Source organism: Palaemon carinicauda, chromosome 1 (assembly GCF_036898095.1).
Source record: "Palaemon carinicauda isolate YSFRI2023 chromosome 1, ASM3689809v2, whole genome shotgun sequence".
NCBI lineage: Eukaryota > Metazoa > Arthropoda > Malacostraca > Decapoda > Palaemonidae > Palaemon > Palaemon carinicauda.
In genome coordinates this window covers 40,698,408-40,720,464 of record NC_090725.1, presented here as the reverse complement: position 1 = coordinate 40,720,464, position 22,057 = coordinate 40,698,408, and the positions used below count along the sequence as shown (strand labels likewise).

The following is a 22,057-nucleotide window of genomic DNA, read 5'->3' as shown; positions in this document are numbered from 1 at the left end:
TTGGTAGCATTTGTTTTACAGTTGAGGCTTTCTATTGCTCGTATTTCACTCTTTTCCTCAGTACTACATTCAGTCAATAACTGTACTGTGGGTTCGGCTGCTACACATTACGAGAGGGTGCCAGATGTCTCCTCTCATCGTCAGGCGATGTCTGGCTGAAAACGTGTAGACCTAGCTCGGTTCATACGGGTGGTCAACCACAAGATCTCCCCTACCCGGACAACCATTTTCTAGCCCTCCAGACCCTGATGGGCGGTGACTTCGCACGGAAAATGAAAACTATTTATACGAAGCAGATTTCCATCAATGACATCTAGATACAGATCTTGATCCCAGAAAAGAGGTGAGAGTATATCAATCTTTCAACTATCTCCCCTTTGCCGGCCCAGGATGAAATGCTCAAGCTTGGCCTCAAACTGCCGCTTCATATCTCATCCCAGACCTACGGACAAGAGGCTGCAGGTTGAGCTTTTGATCGTCTCCATCTTCAGTCACCAAGAGAAAAGCCCCCTCCATACTACAGATGCTCTCCAACCACTCCTGCTAGGTAAGGCCCTCATGAGCTGTGGACAGTACACTAGTGGTAATGTTTCTAGGGCCATCAAGTCTGCCGCCAAGGAACTTAAGGATAAAGCTGACATTATTGTACAGAGACCTGACAAGACTACAGCCTTCGTCTTCATTGACACAAAGGACTACCATGAAAAGCTGGACACCATCTTGGCTGATACTTCCAAATTTGAGCTACTGGCTTTCAAGCCTACAGAGTACATCAAACGGGAGGCCAATCGCATCACTGATGTCATCAACGTGGCCTCCAACGCCCTCCATTTCCAGCCTATCACTGATGATTTTGGGCCGGATTACCTCTATGGGAATGTCAAGACCCATAAGGCTGGAAACCACCCTCGCCCTATCATTAGCCAGTGCCTAGTGCCGACCTACGAACTAGCCAAGAGACTCAACTTTCTTCTGACCCTTACGTACCTGACCAATGCAGCTTGCCTCTTCGATGGAGTTCCTGACAACCATCAAAGAGCATTCCAGCGATGAAGTCATCGGTTCTCTTGATAAGTAGTCCCTCTTCACGAACATTCCCGTAGATGAAACCATCCAGCTTATCTTGAACCGATTCTATAGAGGTGATTCGACTTCGCCTCTGGACATCGAGGAGATTGACCTCCACACGCTTCTGGAAATATGTGCTGAGAAGGCCACCTTCTAGACTCATTTTGGGCATATGTACATCCAGAAGAATAGTGAAGCGATAGGCTCCCCTCTGTGCATGCTTTTTACCAGTCTCTACATGGGTGTTGTCAAGGAGTGTGTTTTTATAAGTATAGATCACCCTGTTATGTACATCCACTACATTGACGGCACTTTTGTGAGACCCCCATCTACTGAATGACATGTATTGATGAACTTTTAGGACCTTTGAGTAGTGTAGTTCTCTTAGATTTATGATCGAAGTCAGGATGATGGTCACTTTCGCTTCCTTGACATCCTGGTCTTGACTGCTGAGCATGGTTTCGATACCATAATCTACACTAAACTCACAAACTTAGGCCTTTGTTTGAATGGTGATGGTGGATGTCCCACTTGGTACAAGACCTCCACCATTTGAGTCTACGTTCGTCGGGCCCTCTCCCATTGTTCTTCCTGAACAGAGACCCACTAGGAGCTGGATAGGATTACCCACGTCCTTATGAACAATGGTTACTCCAACAGACAGTTCAATATAAAGGTTAAACATGCTATGGACACCTGGTACAAGACCAAGCCCAGCAGCGAGAGCATACCTTCTAGAGTCAACTTTTACTATGGGGGCATCATACACAGCCATTACCAACAGGATGAGAAGGTCATGAGGGACATCGTTAAGAGCCATGTCATGACCGTGCAAGAGGACTCCAAATTCAACTTCATCATTTACTATCAGGTAATGAGGACAAGATCCCTCATTATGAAAATTACCCTGGCCCCTCCTGTGCAGGAATTTCTGTAGAAGTGGAACATTATTTATTCCTACCATTGCCCAGTCCGGAGATGCCCTGGCCATTATATTGGAATGACAATGGTGAGACTGTGTAAAAGATTGTCCTGCCACGTTCAACAGGGAGCCATCAAGATGCACCAACTCCTCGAGCACAACAGGAACGTGATATGATATGATATCACTAGAAATACTGAAATCATCGGCAGTGCCCCAGATTGCAGAAGGCTGGGGATCCTGAAGGCCCAGCTCATCCAACAAGAACAATCGAAGCTAAACACCACACAGATGTTCCTCCTCCCCTCCTGTCATAGGAACAACCCCCTAACGACCTGGAAACAGCAACAATGATGACGGCGATCGGCAGCCCGGCAACTTGCCTGTAGCAAAAACTCTCCCAGCGAGTGACTCAGCCAATCAGCAAGCAGCTCAGGACTCCACGGACCTAGACTCTGAGCAGCCGAGGAGCTTGCCTGACTCCAAGCCCCGCTCAGGCAGCGAGTTGACCAATTAGTACACTTACAAGGAGCCATGCATGGACCCATTCAAAACCTGCTGCCACTTCTAATGACAAACATAGCACAGTTCCTGACGTAATGCAGTACTAGAGAGAAAAGGAAACTACGAGAAATAGAAAAGCTTGATTGTAAAATAAACGCTACTGAGGCAGCGATCTTCTTGACTGAAATATTATTATTATTATTATTATTATTATTATTATTATTATTGTTATTATTATTATTATTATTATTATTATTAGTATTATTAGCTAAACTACAACCCTACTTGGAAAAGCAGATTACTACAAGTTAAAGGGTTCCAATAGCAAAATTAGCCAAGTGAGGAAAGGATATAAGAAAATAAATAAACTATGTATGAGAAGCAATAGTAGAAAATATATCTTAAGATCACTAGTAACGTTAATATCGATCTGTCATTTATAAACAACTAAGAGAGAATCATATCAACTTGTTCATCATATAAACATTCATTTGTATCAGTTGTATCTTTGTGCTCTTACTTCTGATTGAATTTACCAACTAGCTCAGAATATTCATTTTTAATGACAGAAAATAATGATATTTTGACTGTTAATACCTCTCTTTGCGAGACAAATTCTAAATCATGTAATCAGAACATCAATTTGTACTAATGTATTTAGAGGTTTATTTCCCTTTACTGTAGTAAAATAGTCATACTTAGATATCAAGACAAAGCACTGGAAATATAGGTCGTTTTGTTCAGGGGGTTAGCTAAAGACTTGGGGGCCCAGGAGACTGGGTTAGTAAAGAGGCACACGCCACCCCACCCCCTTTTCCCGTACCATGGTGAGATGGTGATAATTTTAAATGTATACTTACATACTTTTATTTTCTGACCCTGGTTTGGAGGCCCCTTTCTCTGGGAGGTCCGAGTGGTATTTTTAAAAAGACACCCCCTTTCTCTGGGAGGTCCGAGTGGTATTTTTAAAAAGACACCCCACTCCCCTCGCCCCCATGCCCCCTCTTAGCTACACCACTGGGTTTGTATTTATGTCAAAATCTTCAGAAAATTGTACATTATTTTCTTTTTGTTGACGAAGAAGAAGCATTCATTTATTATGAAAATATCAAATTCATTAGGAAAGCTATTTCCGTACTTAATAGAAGTCAAATTCTCTGTCAAAATTGTATGGTTGCCATGCAACAGGGTAAATTTTAAAAATTTTCGATCAATATTTGTAAATAAATATGCATCTTCTTTCTTTAAGTAACTATAAAATGAAGAGGAAATAAATTCTGGGAAGTTCTCCTGTGATGAGAATCATACAAAGGAATCTTATGAATTCTATTTTACTCACATAACAGGTATGGATCTGTCTGACTGCCATCGTTTTAATGATATCACCAGTGATTTATATCATCTCCCATCTAAGGAGCAGGTATCACACAGATGAGGAGGACGTCAAAGATGACATCCAGTGGTATGCGTTCAATATGTTCCGCAGCATCATAGTTCAGGGCAACTACATTCACACAAAATCTGGACCCACAAGACTCCTCCTGGTCATCTGGTTTCTCTGTTGCCTTATATTCTCAGGTATTGGAAATTCTAGATCGTTGTTGCTAGGTGTTAAGAAAAGATCTAAAGGCAATGTTTAAAAGGCAACAATGAAAGATCTAAAGGCATTGTTTAAAAGACTCGAATGAAAGATCTAAAGGCAATGTTTAAAAGGCTATAATGAAAGATCTAAAGGCAATGTTCAAAAGGCTCTGATGAAAGATTTAAAGGCAATGTTTAAAAGGCTCTAATGAAATATCTGAAGGCAATGTTTAAGAGGCTCTAATTTCTAAAGGCAATGTTTAAAAGTCTCTAATGAAACATCAAAAGGCAATGTTTAAGAGGCTCTAATGAAAGGTCTAAAGGCAATGTTTAAAAGGCTTTAATGAATGATCTAAAGTCAATTTTTAAAAGGCTCTAATGAATTATCTAAAGGCAGTGTTTAAAAGGCTCTAATGAAATATCAAAAGGCAATGTTTATAAGCCTCTAATGAAAGATCTAAAGGCAACGTTTAAAAGGCTCTAATGAAAGATCTAAAGGCAATGTTTAAAAGACTCTCATGAATTATCTAAAGTCAATGGTTAAAAGGCTCTAATGAAAGATCTAAAGACAATGTTTAATAGGCTCTAGAGAAAGATCTAAAGGTAATGTTTAAAAGGCTCTAATGAAAGATCTAAAGGCAATGTTAAAAAAGGCTCTTATGAAAGATCTAGAGGCAATGTTTAAAAGGCTCTAATGAAAGATCTATAGGTAATGTTTAAAAGGCTCTAATCTAATGGATGATTTTCAAAGTTACAGAATAAAAATATGATCTTTGTAAATATTTATATATATAACTGAGACTAATCTTATTGGGAGGTAATTTTTCATCCCTTTTTTGTTTCCAATTTTGTGAAATGATATAATGATAAAGGTTTTCCAAGCTGTAGGTATAGTGCATCCTTGCAGACATTTTATGTGAAGTTCAGCGAGATTTACTTATCTGAAATCTTCTCCATTTATTGTTAAAACAATTGTTAGGCCATCTCTCGTGTATGTATGTATGTGTACTGTATACATAAATATGCATATATGTATGAATGTTTTGCTTACAAAACTTGTATTTGTGGGTCGACCTGTGGCGGCCGGTGAAAAGGGGTCCTTCTAATATACCTTTTCTGATAAAACCTTCCAATTATACCAGAGAAAGATAAAAGCATGGAATGCAGAGGTTACTACCCTCGCGCGAGCACCTTGTGGGTGTCGTGTATAAAGCAAAGGCGTGGGAAAACCACTATTCACAGGCTGTCTTCCATTTAGCTAATTCCTTTGTCAAAGGGATGGGCCGATACAGAGGCACCAGCTATGCTACCAGAGCCGCGCCACCCACGCCCCGACGCGAGCGCCATCTGAACAACATCCTTCTACTTTGGACTTGCTAGCGTGTGTGTATATTTTTGTGCTCTCGGCATTTTCACTCTTGTGGATTTATTTCGTCATGACCGAAGCTCCATCTTCGCCCATTCCAATGTTAAGTACCATAGTTTGTTTTGACAGCTTTTTGTAGTACCGGGCTTTTGTCCTCTACCCAGTATAGTCTGTTTTATCACTACCGTCTGGGCCCGTCCGCGTCGTCGGCGGCCATTTTTTTTTCCCTTGTCTTGCTGGGAGTTCATCTTAGTCTTACCCGTTTGGTACTCTGTCAGTTAGGTTCTTGGTTAAGTCCCTGGCCTTATGCCTTTTTGAACCATCATTATTATTGTCGTTATTAATTTCCCATGGTACTTTTTGCTAGCAAGTCCAGTCTGCGAACAAGAATAGCGTTCTAGCTTTATTATAGTTTAGTACCCGCCCCACGAGGCGTTTGTCAGTGGACTATATCCCTTTAATTTAGGTTTTAGCAGACGTTATTCTTCATTCGTAGTCTTGTATTTGATGTTATAATTTTATTGTTATACGTTTATAATAGTGTTATGTGCTTATTAGGTTTTGATATTGTAACCACGAGAGCGAGAGATTGGAGTTCCCGTTTTCTGTACTCAGTCACGAGTTACCCCTTTCTCTCGTTTTCTTTCTTAACCTCGGGTGTGTGAGTGGATTTCCCGTTTTCCGTTTTGTACGTTCAACGAGTTCTCCCTCCCCCCCTCTCCCTCTACGGGTGTATGATAGCTTACGAGTTATTTAGTTTATGGTTACTATTCAAATAGTTAGCGTTATTTAATAGGTCCTGAATTCCGTCCTCTCGCCGTTACGGCTTGGGAGTAGTTCTGAACATTCTTCCACTCCGCCTTGAGTTCTACTCCGCCATGAGAGATTCTCATTGAGTTTGGAACTATTGTTATATATTGTTTAGATACAACCCTCTGGGACGGCCTTCATATATTGTTTAGATACGACCCTCCGGTGGCCCTTACTCCGGTCTCAGGCCACAGCCATATCCACACAAATATCCATTATTATTCACAATTGAATTACTATTCACATTTGAATTATTCAGGACCTTTCACCGACCTCCGGCTTCACCGGAGATCACCAATACGCTTAACTATTATATTAGCCTTAGCCTTTAGCTACGACTTGTCTTTTATAATTTATTCTTACGGGCCTGTCACTGCTTCCCCGACCCTCAGAGGTTCGGCAGATTGCATTAGATTCTTTATTCTTATTTGATTATTATCCCTTTTATAGTGATACGGTCCCATTTCCATTGCTCCGGCACACTCCGGTGCAGGAACTTTTATATTTAATGTATTTTAATATGGAGCTCCAGCTCTCAATCACTGAATTCCCATAAGCACACATGTTGCATTATACTAAGCTCTGTTAGTAGATTTTTAATCCTTACCAGAGTCTCAAGGAACATCCAGACTTATGTCTCCTTTCTTTTACAGAAGGTCCGTTGTACTGCACAAGGATGCCCTGCCTCGTTCAACGACCCCGTTGGACATGACCTCTGTCGGTCACATGCACATTGCGCCATCTCCTTTATCCGGGAACCGGGACAAGCCTCTTACATGGTTTGGTTCCCGGATTTGTGCACGCTCTGTTACGAGTTGTCCTCAATACTCCTGAACGATGATGTAAGTGGGTTTTCCTTTCGTTCCTTGTTTATCTTTTGCAGACATTAATTTGTCCATTTATTATATATACATTGTATATTTCGGAGCGATCCCTCTCCTGCATCACTAATCACTACAAATCTTTCAGGCCGATGATGACTCTCTTCGGTCAGCAAGGGCTGCTCTTCGTCCTTGGGTGTCGGGCTTCGGCAGGAATGCCCCGTCTGGCGCACCCTATCTCCGCGATGGAGACATGGCCTCCCGTCTCTTCCCAGGCTCGACAACTGCAGCAGTCTCTCCGGAAGTTGCTGCCCCCTTAATTGAAGAAGTCAGAGCAACCATTTCCACGGAGGACGAACCCCTCTTACCGCTGGACGTGGCAGATCTAGATATAGACGTAGAACCCATGGACGAGCAGGTAAGTGGTGCCGAGTTGGTGGAAACCCTTTTCTCTCCTACTCCTTCTTCTACCTCTTCCTTTCTCGGCTTTGATATGCCTAAGGCTTCTCCTCGGGATCCCTCTGTCCCCGTACGACCCAAGGTGAAGCCACTACGTACTTATAAGTCTTCAGCTTTGCCAGTATCAACGTCACCGGTCCCCGGACCCTCGACGGCTCCTGATGTTCCTATTGCTCCCCGTAAAACCGCTACTCCTAAGAAGTCCAAGTCTACCAAGTCCAAGACACCACCAACGGGTGGCTTTCAGGTACCCTTCTTCCCCGTCGAACTGATCAGGGATATCGTCAAGGAACAAATTCAACATCAGTCTGGTGCTATGACAGAGCTTAAGGATATGGTGGCTACTCTGATCTGCTCCGGAACTCAGATTCCTCCTCCTTCAGCCCCAGACGCATCGAAGCTACCTCCCTTCGATAAAAACAATCCTTGGAGGTGTGCCTTACATGCCCCATACTTAGATGGTTCCCTAACTCTACAGGGCATAGACACCCGCCCTCTAGAGGACCTGGAATTCTACCCCCCGGGGCTAGAATTCCCATTCAATGGCTTCGCACGTTTAAAGGAGCATGCATTGGACCGAATGGACAAGGTACCGAAGGAAACAGTGATATTTCCGAAAGAGCAGGCCCAGGCTATCTGGGCCAGAACTCTATCAGAGTGGGGGTGTAATAACTCCAAGCTCACCCCACACAAAGGTGCCTTCACTATTTTTACGACGGCAGCGTCTATCTCTTTGCCGCTCATAGACAAAATCACAGAGCTGACAATACAGGCCATCAAGGAAGGCTCTTCCATGCCGGCTCTCAAGGAGACGGACCCCACCTCATTGCTTATTCCGAGTACCTCTGCAACCTGGGACGACGCGTCTTCTACCTTCACAGTGGGGAAGCTAGACCCAGACTGTGCCTCTACTCTTTTCTCTGAGAAGCTCCCCAGATTACTAGAGAGTCTTCTCAAAACTGAGTTCAAGACCCGTAATAGACTAGCTAGGTCCCTCCACTCCATCACCTCCATAGAGTCCCTAGCATCGGTTTACCCAACGGAAACATTGCTCAGAGTCTTCACAAAGAACCTGCTTCTGTCCTACCAAATAGACCTCCATGACTTCTGGTCGGCTCGAGTTAGTTGCAGGAAGTTCGTTCTGTCTGAGGCCTCCATCAGACATGAGCCGAACAGGCTGATAGCGTCCTCCTGCTGGGGTAAGAACCTCTTCCCTCAGAACGAAGTTGATAAGGTTCTTCAGGACGCGGCGAGGGCAAACCAAAATTTGCAAGTAAGGTGGGGTCTCTCGACCAAAAGAAGGATCGAATCCCAGAAACAGACGTTCTTCAAGAAGAAGCAGAGATTTATTCCTTACAAGACGGTCCGGGGTAACTCGTCGACACAGTCTTCCTCTGCTTCGACTTCTCAACAACCGGCTCCCCCTCAGCAAGTAGTCTACCTCACTGCTCCCCCTGGTGCACAGCCCAACCCCACTTGGATGTCCTCTCCTGCATACAACCCTACCTATGAACCCTCCGGTTCCTTTCGTGGACACCAGAGAGGAAGCTTCAGAGGTAGAGGACAGTTCCGCCAGCGAGGCGGACCTAAAGCAAGGGGTGCTCGTGGAGGGAGGGGACCTAGGTTCACTCCCTCCCAATGATGTGTTGCCGGTAGGAGGGAGACTTTATCACTTTCAAGACCATTGGACCTTCAGTCCATGGGGTCACAGCATAATATCCAAGGGCTTGGGTTAGAAATGGTCACAGGGATCTCCTCCTCCACCAGTGACCTTCTTCCAGAGACCCACTCCCATCCTGGAAGAGTACACCACAGAGTTACTTAAGAAGAAAGCGATCAAACGGGTTCGATCCCTGAAATTCCAAGGCCGCCTGTTTACAGTTCCGAAGAAAGACTCGTCGGCGTTGAGAGTAGTTCTGGACTTGTCGAAACTAAACTCTTACATCCTCTGCGACAAGTTCCGTATGCTGACTATCTCTCAGGTACGGACCTTACTTCCCCGTGGGGCCGTCACCACCTCTATCGATCTTACCGACGCCTATTATCATATCCCAGTAGCTCGAAACTTCTCTCCTTACCTAGGCTTCCGTCTCAGCAAGAAAGCCTTTGCATTCAAAGTCATGCCCTTCGGTCTCAGCATTGCCCCCAGGATATTCACGAAACTGGGAGAGACAGTGCTCGAACAACTCAGAAACCAAGGGATACAGATCATCGCCTATCTGGACGATTGGCTCATTTGGGCCCAGTCGAACCAGGAATGCAACAGAGCTACGTCGAAGGTAATTCACTTTCTCGCCAAACTGGGATTCCAAGTCAATCTCCGAAAGTCTCGCCTACAACCATCAAGCCACTTCGAATGGTTAGGCATCCGGTAGGACCTTTCAAAGCACAGGCTCTCCCTTCCTCCCAAGAAGGTAAGGGAGATAGCTTCCAAGGTCAGGAACTTTCTCAAACACAAACAGGTGTCCAGAAGAGCTCTAGAACGAATCCTCGGCCTTCTCCAATTTGCCTCACTGACCGATCTCCTATTAAAAGCCAAACTCAAAGACATCAATCGAGTTTGGAGAAAGAGAGCGACAATACCTTTGAGAGACAAGATCTCGAAGATCCCCTCTGTCTTAAAAATGAGACTACGACCATGGTCCGAACGGAGGAACCTCTCCAAATCGGTTCCTCTACAGTTCCCCTCTCCACAAGTGACAATTCATACCGACGCGTCTCTGAATGGATGGGGGGGTTACTCCCAACATCAGATGTTTCAGGGCTCTTGGTCACCCGCCATGAAGCAGTTCCATATCAATGTTCTTGAAGCCATGGCAGTGTTCTTGACCCTGAAGAGAATCTCTCCTCCGAGGTCGACCCACATCAGAGTGGTCTCAGACAGCACAGCAGTAGTACACTGCATCAACAGAGGGGGATCCAAGTCACCCAACCTGAATCAGATCCTGGTCACTATCTTCGCCTTGGCAGCCGACAAAAACTGGTTCCTGTCAGCAGCTCACCTAGCAGGAGTCCAGAATGTGATAGCAGACTCATTATCCAGGACAAAACCACTGGAATCAGAATGGTCCCTAGACATAAATTCCTTCCGGTGGATACTCAGGCTGGTTCCAGGTCTCCAGGTAGATCTATTCGCGACCCAACTCAATCACAAACTCCCCTGTTATGTGACCGCGAACCTGGACCCTCAGGCTTATGCCATGGACGCATTAACCCTGGATTGGAACCATTGGCAGAAGATCTACTTATTCCCTCCAGTGAATCTTCTACTGAAAGTCTTACACAAACTCCGCTCCTTCCACGGGGCAGTGGCTTTAGTGGCACCTCACTGGCCAAAGAGCAGTTGGTTTCCTCTCTTCCTCGAGTTGAAACTCCGTCCCTTCCGGATCCCATTCCCCAAACTGACCCAAGTGGTCCAAACTCGGACTGTGTCAGATTCTTCAAGGATAGCCAAAACCCTAACTTTGTGGATTTCATGAAGTTTGCGGCTCGTAAGGATGCGAACATCGACCCGGATCATGTCCTCTTTATAGAATCAGACAAAAGGGACTCTACGATTCGCCAATATGATTCGGCAGTTAAGAAACTAGCAGATTTCTTAAAGAATTCAGACCATACTGTTATGACTCCTAATTTAGCCATCTCCTTCTTTAGGTCCATATTTGACAAAGGCCTAGCAGCTAGCACTATAACCACCATTAAGTCAGCTTTGAAGAAGGTCTTCCTGGTTGGGTTTAACATTAACCTGGCGGATTCTTATTTCTCATCTATTCCAAAAGCTTGTGCTAGGCTTCGACCTTCGGTTCGCCCACAAAAGGTCTCTTGGTCTCTGAATGATGTCCTCAAACTTGCCTCAGACACGGACAACGAATCCTGCTCCTATATCACTCTTCTTAGGAAGACTTTATTTCTAACAGCTTTGGCCTCGGGTGCTAGAATCTCAGAACTAGCAGCTCTCTCACGAAACTTGGAAAACATAGATTTCCTCCCTTCAGGTGAAGTACTTCTTTCTCCAGACAGGGCTTTCCTAGCTAAAAATGAAGACCCCCAAAATAGGTGGTCCCCTTGGAAGATTATTCCTCTTCTCCAAGATACTTCTCTATGTCCAGTCACTACTCTCAGGGCCTTTTTAGCTAGAACTGCTACTCGATCGTCTGGCCCTTTGTTTATCAGAGAACAAGGAGGTACCATTTCCATTCAGGGAATTAGGCAACAGATCCTATACTTCATTAAACAAGCCAATCCGGGATCATTTCCCCATGCTCATGATATCCGGTCAGTAGCTACCTCCATCAATTATTTCCAAAATATGGATTTTGATGACCTTAAAAAGTACACGGGTTGGAAATCTCCTATGGTCTTCAAACGCCACTATCTAAAGAACTTACAGGCCCTTAAATACCCAACGGTTGCGGCTGGGAGCTGTATCTCTCCCCAGTGATCTCTTGTTCTTCCTTTCCTCCATCTCTTTTCTTCTCCCTCCTACCCGCCACTCGCACCACGACGCCGCTTCCTTGGTGGTTCGTTAGCCCTAGTTTATTACATATTAGGTTAAGATGATTGTAACTTTTAATGTGTTTACCGTAATTTTAGTGTTGGGGTATTCTTAGCCATGTCAGTTTTGTTGCTTGTTGTGCTCTGATACTCGGAGGCTTCCTTGTTATCATGTTTGTTTAGCCTTACGCTCACTATGTCCTGTGGCTAGTTTATGATTTATGCTTACTTACCTTAATATTATATATGGTTTTCCTTACATGGTGTTTTTTCTCTCCCCTCATTAAATTACTAGTTATTATTGGGCTTGGAAGGCATTCTCTGGTACATTTTCACTGGCCGCCACAGGTCGACCCAGAAAAGGGATTTTGACGAAGGAAAAATCTATTTCTGGGGAGAGACCTGTGGCGCCCGGTGAAACCCTTCCCTATTATTTTGCACGATCCCACCCTTTCCTTTCCAAGCCATCATGTCCAATACAGAAGGATGTTGTTCAGATGGCGCTCGCGTCGGGGCGTGGGTGGCGCGGACCTGGTAGCATAGCTGGTGCCTCTGTATCGGCCCATCCCTTTGACGAAGGAATTAGCTAAATGGAAGACAGCCTGTGAATTGTGGTTTTCACACGCCTTTGCTTTATACACGACACCCACAAGGTGCTCGCGCGAGGGTAGTAACCTCTGCATTCCATGCTTTTATCTTTCTCTGGTATAATTGGAAGATTTTATCAGAAAAGGTATATTAGAAGGACCCCTTTTCACCGGACGCCACAGGTCTCTCCCCAGAAATAGATTTTTCCTTCGTCAAAATCCCTTTAATTATAATTAATATTTAAGTGTAGTGCTACACAATGTTTCCCATCAAATGGTAGTCTCGCTAACCCCATAATAACAAAAGATATAGGCGTTTTATTTAGCCAATGAAGATCATATGAAATATCACTGTAGCTCTATAAAGGGATTTCACGACGTAATTTTATTTTATTCTCACCAGATTCGTTTTCACTCTCCTGCTTCATTAATTTCAATAATAGCTGAGAATAAATTTTGAGTGAGTGAAAAAACTTGAAGTATCTTAAAACTAAATTAATATTTATAGCTCTTGTTAGATTGTCAACTAGTTTCAAAAGCACCTATAATAAATCAAAAGTACTGGCCTCCTTTCTAGTACAGTGGTAACGTGTTTGCCTAGCATTCGCATGGCAGCAGATCGATCACAGTCTGGGACCATGAATTTAAGCTGTTTACTAGAAGGATATTGCTATAATTGGGCACCATAGGGAGATTGGGCTTACCCGGCTAACAATCTGGTGCCCATCTCTTTAGATGATACTGGAACCAGACACCTTCACCTTTAAAGAAGCCTTTATATGCTATGAATCACCGTAGTACAAAATAGCTCATCTTTCCTTATGTCATATTCAAGGCTGGCTACACTTTCATATATATAATATTAAGCTCCTCACCATTTTCCACTGTACTCAAAAATCTATCTTTAAACTATCTTACTCGTAAAATATTTGATTTTTCCTTGTTTCCTTTCCTCATTGGGCTAGTTTCCCTGTTGGGGCCCTTGGGCTTATAGCATTATGCTTTTCCAACTAGGGTTGTAGCCTAGCAAATAATAATAATAACAATAATAATAATAATGATAATAATAATAATAGTAAAAATAATAATAATAATAGGAATATACAATCATTATCAGTTATACTCGGGATTATTTTGGTGTCCTTTATATCACTTAAGAATACTTTCACATTAATCAGAATTTTTCTTTTTTTTTTTTCTTTTTTTTTTTTGGCAGCTTCGTACTCCGGAATGTTGACGGCTGTGTTAGCAGTCCCGGCATACGAGAAACCAATTGATTCCTTAGAGGATCTCCCCAGAGCTGTCAAGGAGGGCTACACCCTGGGCGTCTTAGAAGATAGCAGTTCAGAGTACATTTTTAAAGTAGGTGTATTTTCCTGTTATTTTCAGTACGATTATAAACACAGTTTTGAATATTTCTAATGAAATCCTGTTTATAAAAAATAGCTATATAGAAAATCGAACTTAGGAAAAATTATGTCATATCATCTAAGATCGAAAGCGTAATAATAATAATAATAATAATAATAATAATAATAATAATAATAATAATAATAATAATGTATAAACTTTTCAAAACTGGCAACAACCTTCCACCTATTATATATAACCCCATCGCATTCCACATCGCTTCCCTATCAACTCTATCATAAGTATTCTCTAGATCTATAAATGCAACATACACCTTATCTTTTTCTAAATATTTCTCCCAAATCTGCCTAACATGTTAAACTCTGATCCATGCAACCCCTACCTCTCCGAACATCCCAGCACTTCTAAGATTGCATCTTCCTTTTTACCCTTAATCCTGTTAATTAGCACTATACCATACACTTTTTCAACCACAATCAACAAAGTAATGTCCATTGAATTACAAGTTCATGCATATCTCCTTTACCTTTTTATAGTGAAACAATAAACGCACACACCCAGTCCACTGGTACCATTGTCAACATAAAACATATAGCAAACAATCTCACCAATCATTCAAGCACAGTCACACAACTTTCCTTTAACATCTCACCCCTTATGACAACCATACCAGGTTCATTTCCTGATCTCGTCTCATCTGGTGCTTTCTTCACTCCCTCTCTTGCAATCTCTTTCTCAATTTCATCTCCCATCACGGGTACCTCACCACCTGCAACAGCAATTATATCTGCCTTCCTATTATCCTAAACATTCAGACACCTTTCAAAATATTAAGCCCACCTTTTCCTTGCCTCCTCTCCTTTCAACAACTTTCCATTTTCATCTTTCAGTGTCTCTTCAGTTCTAAATCCACCCTTCCTTACTCTTCTCACTTCTTTCCAAAACGTCTTATTCTCTTCATACGAACGACCCAATCCCTGACCTCACCTCCAGTCAGCTGACCTCTTTGCCTCAGCTACTTTACATTTTACTTTCACTTTTTTTCTCTATATACCTTTCATACTTCTCTACACTATTACTCTGCAGCCATTCCCTAAATGCCCTCTTTTTCACTTCCAATTTCACCTTCACTCCTTCTTTCCACCATTCACTACCCTTCCTTATTCTGCCTTCTACAATCCTCTTGCCACACACACCAGTTACAATCCCAACAAAATTTTTTTTTACTAACTTCCACTCCTCTTCTAGATCACCAGTTTCTCTTCCTTTCACCCTGCCATGTGCCATTCCCAGCCTTTCTTGATATTTTTTTTTTTTTTTTACCTCTCGTTTTTCAGTTCTTCAACCTTCATTACCTCCCTGTTACATTCCCCCACTCTATTTCCCCGCTCTTTTGCTACAACTAATTTTCCTTCAACCAAAAGGGATCAGACCTACCGTTAGCCATACCCCTAAACACGTGCACATCTTTCAATCATCCAAACATCCTTCTTCTTATCGACGCATAATCCATTAATGCTCTTTCTACCACTCTTCCATTTGCCACTTATACCCATGTATACTTGTTATTATCTCTTCTCTTAAAATAAAATACTATTAATCACCAGCTCTTGTTCGTCACATATCTACCAGTCTCTCGCCACTCATTTTCACCTGATTCGCCATACATCCAAATGACACTTTCTACCTCTCCATCACCCACTATCTTTTAATCGTCCATCACAACTACATCCTTCCTTGTACCCACTTCATTCCAGAATTCATTCCACTCTTCTTCACTTTCCTCACAACCTGGCCAATACGCACTGACAAACAGCCCAATATTCCGTACCAACCTAACTCTCACCCACATTAACCTAGGTGATGCCTCTTTCCATTTCACTACTTTATCTGTCATCCATTCACTCGACAATAACGCCACACCCTCTCTTGCTTTTCTCTTTTCAATCCCGGACACTCGACCTGTAACTGCACCAAACATCACTTCACCCTTCCCTTTTATCTTTGTCTCACACAAGGCTAATGCATCCATCCTTCTATTTCAAAAGATACTTTCAATCCCTCATCTTATTGTCTCTATCGTACTACATCCACGCACATTCAGACACTCAAAACTATATTGCGGGGAGCAGTCACTATCCCCCAGCTCCTCTTCTTTGATATATCGCAGGAAACAATACGTAAAGGAGAGCAGATTCCCGATCCTTTCGTCCCAATCCCTATTAATCGCCTCTTACGACTCGCGGGGATGATGGCGCTATTCTAATTGTTGTTGGGGCAATAATAATAATAATAATAATAATAATAATAATAATAATAATAATAATAATAATGTATTTAGAGAGTGTGCAGATAATTATATTTATTTTAATATTTTAGTAATTGAGGACTAATCTTATACATATAGCCACCAGCCTTCATCAATAGATTTGGAGTGGAGATAATTTTCAGAAAATTCTGTTTTCCAGTCTGCGACGGATGGAATTTTCAAACAGACCTGGAATCTCTTTAATCACGAAGATAGGAAGAGGAGTTTTGTTCCCATCCCAGTAGTGGGTATGAAGAAGGTGAGCGAAATCCGGTAGGTTTTTTTTTTTTTTTTTTTTTGTATCATCTACTAATATGGTGCTTGACGAAATAAAAGTTTTTTTATATATCAAACTCCACGTATGTGTATATTCAGAGTTATACAGGAAGAAAATGGAAAGCAGTAGAAAAGAGGGATAAGATGAAGGTAATTTTCAGACTCACCCTGTAACTTTTGTTTAAATTATGAGGTAAGCACTATGAATACAGTTCAGTATCAAGGAATTTCAGAGGAGTAGCAAAAGCCAGTTAGCAGGAAGGACTTCCCTCTTACATTCCACTTGACCACCTAACGATGCACTGATTTGTCCTGTGGCTTAGGTCTTTAACTTCTATATCTATATTGTTACTAACGAGTTATATCAAGTATATTTCATTGCATAATGGCTTCAACTTTCCTTTCTCTAGCACATCAGACATTCTCTCTCTCTCTCTCTCTCTCTCTCTCTCTCTCTCTCTCTCTCTCTCTCTCTCTCTCTCTCTCTCTCTCTCTCTCTCTCTCCTTGAACAAGAGTTTGGCAAGTTTTAGAACCAATTTTCCAGTTTTTATTTCAAGTTTAACTATTGACCATGGAGAAAATAACTGGCCTTTGTTGTATTGTTTAGTGTTGCTATTTATTAGAGAGAGAGAGAGAGAGAGAAAGAGAGAGAGAGAGAGAGAGAGAGAGAGAGAGAGAGAGAGAGAGAGAGAGAGAGTCAATATTCTTTTCATTTCTTATCTAGTGGCTGAATTTCATGTTATCAGATATTGAAATACACAGTTTATAAAAAATCCTACTAGCCTTTTCTTTAGGAATTTCTAAGAAGTAGTATCAATTTGTTTTCAATTCTTATCTATTGGTTGAATAACATAAGTTAGATATTGAAACACACAGTTTATAACATGTTCTGTCCACCTTTTCTTTAGGTAATAGAGGAAATAATCGAATTTGCCAGGTTTTAGAACTAATTTTTGTTTCAATTCTCAACTATTGGCTGAATTTCGTAAGTTTGATCTTAAAACACACAGTTAATAACAAGCCCTGTCAACCTTTACTTTAGGTAATAGAGGAAAAAATCCAATTTGCCAGCCAAGCTTTAGAGCCAATTATTGTTAAGATTTTTATATATTGGCTGAATTTCATATCATGATATTAAATACTGATATACACCATTTATAACAATTACGAGCCCTCCTTTTAGGTAATAAAGGAAAAATTCGAATTTGCCAAGTTTTAGTATACATTTTTTTTTTTTATTCTTACTTATAAGCTATTTTTCATGTAATGTTAATATTTGATATACACCGTTTATAACAACTTCTCTTTAGGGAATAGAGGGAAAATTTGAATTTGCCAAGTTTTAGGACCAATCATTGTTTCAATTCTTATCTGTTGGCTGAATTTCATAACTTAGATCTTGAAACACAATTTATGATAAGCCCTGTCAACCTTTTCTTTAGGTGATAGAGGAAAAAATCGAATCTTCCAAGTTTTAGGACCCCTTTTTTTCAATTCTTATCTATTGGCTGAATTTAATATAATATTAGTCACTGAAATACACATTTTATAAAAACTCCTGTCAACCTTTTCTTTAGGTAATAGAGGAAAAAGTCAAATTTGCCAAGTTTTAGAACCAATTATTGTTTCAATTCTTATCTACTGGGTGAATTTCTTATGATATTAGTCACTGAAATACACAGCTTATAACAAGTCCTAAAAACGGTTTTTTGTAGGTGATAGAGGAAAAAATCCAATTTACTAACCAAGCTTCAGAACCAATTATTGTTTAATTTCATATCTATTGAAGGAATTTTACAAGTTAGATCTTGAAACACGGTTTATAGCCAGCCCTGTCAACCTTTCCTTTAGGTAATAGAGGAAAAATTTGTATTTCCGAAGTTTTAGAACAAATTATTGTTTCAATTCATATCAATTGGCTGAATTTCATATGATATTAGTCACTGAAATACACAGTTTATAACAAGTCCTACCAACCTTTTCTTTAGGTAATATAGGAAAAAAACAAATTTGCCAAGTTTTAGAACCAATTTTTTTTCAATTTTTATCTACGGGCTAAATTTCCTAAGTTATTAGAACACACAGGTTATGACAAGTTCTGCAAACCTTTTCTTTAAGTAATAGAGGAAAAAATCGAATTTCCTACGTTTTAGAATCAATTTTTGTTTCTATTCTTATATATTAGCTAATTTTCATATCTGTTATCACACACTGGAAAGACACATACTATGTTTATAACATTTACGACCCTTCTCTTTAGGTAATAGATGAAAAATTCGTCTTCATTACCGGCGAGACTTATGGGGACATATACGCCTGGAAGTACGGGAGAGCTAACTTCCACTTCGGACGCGAGAAGTTCCTTCCAGTGTTTCCAGGAGTTGCCTGCCAGAAGGGATCACCTCTCGTCGACAACTTCACTCGGGCGTAAGTCTACCTTACTCAAGTACTTATGAAGTCATTTTAGAATATCCTGGTTTATAGCTTTGCCCATTTATCTTACTAATTGTTTTATTAGGATTTAAGCAGTTTCGCATATTATTATTATTATTATTATTATTATTATTATTATTATTATTATTATTATTATTGACTAAACTAAAACCTTAGTTGGAAAAGCAGGATGCTATATGCCCAAGGGTTCCAACAGGGAAAAATAGCCTAGTGAGGAAAAGAACTTAGGAAATAAATGAACTACAAGAGTAGTGAGCTATTGAAATAACATATTTTAAGGACAGTAACAATATTAAAAAAAAAATAAGATCTCTCATAAATAAACTATAAAATGAGACTTATGTGAGCCTGTTCAAGATAAAAACATTCACTGCAAGGTTGAATAGTAATCTTAAACTCTAACTGGCATCTGTAAAACAAAATCACCCTTTTGGTGCAAAAATGTATAAGTTTTACAAAGTTTGATGTAGAATCAGGTTATGAGTCTGTGGAGTCCAATCACCATTTAGACGTTACTGTTTTAAAAATCTTATTCGTGAGATATTTAATATATCAAAGTGATTTGTCTTAACTCTATTTCAAAGTGCTTGTGGTCACAATACCATCTATGATTCTGAACCATAATTCATTGAATATTCCAAGTAGAACCGTTATTATACTCATGGTGATTATATAATGCCAATTAGGAGAATTTCACATCAAGTCTGACTTTCAAGAACAGCACAATACCAATCTATATGATATTTTCAATACAACATGTATCAGGTACGAGATGAAAATCGACAATAAGCTATCAGTTTCTCGTATACAGCAACTTGTTTGCCTATGTGTTTTTGACATTCATTTCTCGATTGTTTCTTCTTTATTACGGTGCTCTCGTGCGCTGACATTAGGCATTGAGTAGGAACTCACAAAAGAAGAAGAAGATCAGCAAACACTAGGGTATTTAGTGAATGTCAGTGAAGTCATCTACTGATATATACAGTGTACTGTAGAGGGAAGCATTAAAAATTGTGTATCCCACGTTTAACATTTTGAAACGAACTCAAAATGAATGAAAACCATATAAGGCAAAACTTGATTTAGGTACATAAAAAAAAGAAATATATATATATATATATATATATATATATATATATATATATATATATATATATATATATATAGGAAGGATTTTATTTTACTCTGACCAAGTTGTGAAATGAACTTCCTAATCGGGTAGTTGAATCGGTAGAAATTCAAAAGTTCAAACTAGCAGCAAATGTTTTTATGTTGACCAGGCTACCATAAGTCTATTCTTATAGTCTAGATATGAAAGATCTGTTTTAATGTTGTTACTGTTCGTGAAATATTTTATTTTAATTGTTTATTACTTTTCATATAGTTTATTTATTCCCTTATTTCCTTTCCTCACTGGGCTATTTTTCCCTGCTGGAGCCCTTGGGCTTATAGCATCCTACTTTTCTTACTAGGATTGTAGCTTAGCTAGTATAATAATAATGATAATAATAATAATAGTAATGATAATAATAATAATAATCTCTAAATGTCTTCATGAAATAAAAGCTCATCATTGTTCTATTTGTATACAGAGTTCTTCGGTTCAGAGAAGGTGGCCTCATAGAAAAATGGTTAGATGACTATTTCACGAAAACTCCAAAAGATGAGTTGATAATCGACAAAGATGGCAAAAGGTTTTCTTTTACGCTTGTACACCTCCAGGCACGTATGATAGAATGTGACATGTTTCCTTATTATTATTATTATTGTTATTATTATTATTATTATTATTATTAAAATAATAATAATAATAAAAATTATTATTATTATTATTATTATTATTATTATTATTATTATTATTATTATTGTTGTTTTTTTATCATTAATATTATTATGATTATTATTATTATTATATTTATTATTATTATCATTATTATTATTATTATTATTATTATTATTATTATTATTATTATTATTATTATTATTATTATTATTATTATTATTATTAGCTCAGCTACAAGCCTAGTTTGAAAAGCCGGATATTCTAAGCCCCATGGGCTCCAACGGGAAAAAAATAGCCCAGTGTGGAAAGTAAATATATAAACTACCAAAGAAGTAATGAACAGCTAAAAAAAAACATTTTTAAGAACAGCAGTAATATCAAAAGAAATATTTCATATGTAAATTATAAAAAAAAAATTAAGAGGAAGAGAAATACGATAGAATAGTGTACCCGAGTGTACCCTCAAGCAATAGAACTCAAACCCAAATCAAACGTCTGTTTCCTTAATTGTTTAAAGATATAATTACCCAAACAGATATATTGCATTTTCATTTGAAAAGGACTCACAAACAAAAGCATTGATTGGTTTCAGCCTTTCTGTATCACAATTTGGAACCAATTTATGAATATTCCTTCAAGGTGATAAAAATTTTGCTGGTAATCTTAACAAATATAATTGAAATGGTATCAGCAAAATAAATTGATAAAGAATATGATAAAATTAATAACTTTATCATCCATGTATACAATATTATGTTATTACTTCAGTCAAGGAGAAAAACCCCTTGGTGTATCTTTATTTTCCTATCTTTCTGAATACATGATACATGCACAAACATACAAGAATTCTTTTGCTTTCGTAAACTGCTACACAACCAAATTCTTTTCTATCTATTGCATTTTTCTTCAAAAATGTATAATTTTCTCTTTTATATACGGTCATGTGGACTTTACTCTCAGACCTAATTGAGGTGTAAGTGTGTAAACAGTATTAAGGTGGAAGAGTGCTTCTCTGAATATAATACATAACACGTCAGCCATAATAGAAACTTTTCCATAATAGAAACTTTTCCATAATAGAAACTTTTTCATTTTAAATACTTTTCATATGAACTGCTATTAGTAATTTACCACAGTATGATACCTTTTCCTGTACATCTATGACTTTTTTCTAATTTTTCCTCCTGGCTAATACAGTGATAACATGTTCGCCTAGCATTCGCATGGCGGCAGATCGGTCCCAGCCCTCGAT

At 39.6% G+C, this 22,057-nt stretch overlaps 1 protein-coding gene across 1 annotated transcript in view; it reads left to right on the top strand.

The window, feature by feature from the left end:
* The window catches only part of LOC137640691 (probable glutamate receptor), a 38,003-nt gene that overhangs the window by 9,232 nt on the left and 6,714 nt on the right, over positions 1 to 22,057 (top strand). Inside the window, exons 7-11 of the mRNA XM_068373210.1 lie at positions 3,841 to 4,072; positions 13,829 to 13,974; positions 16,452 to 16,550; positions 18,829 to 18,995; positions 20,615 to 20,744. Coding sequence (XP_068229311.1) covers positions 3,841 to 4,072; positions 13,829 to 13,974; positions 16,452 to 16,550; positions 18,829 to 18,995; positions 20,615 to 20,744 — 774 coding nt within the window. The remainder of the gene's footprint in view (positions 1 to 3,840; positions 4,073 to 13,828; positions 13,975 to 16,451; positions 16,551 to 18,828; positions 18,996 to 20,614; positions 20,745 to 22,057) is intronic.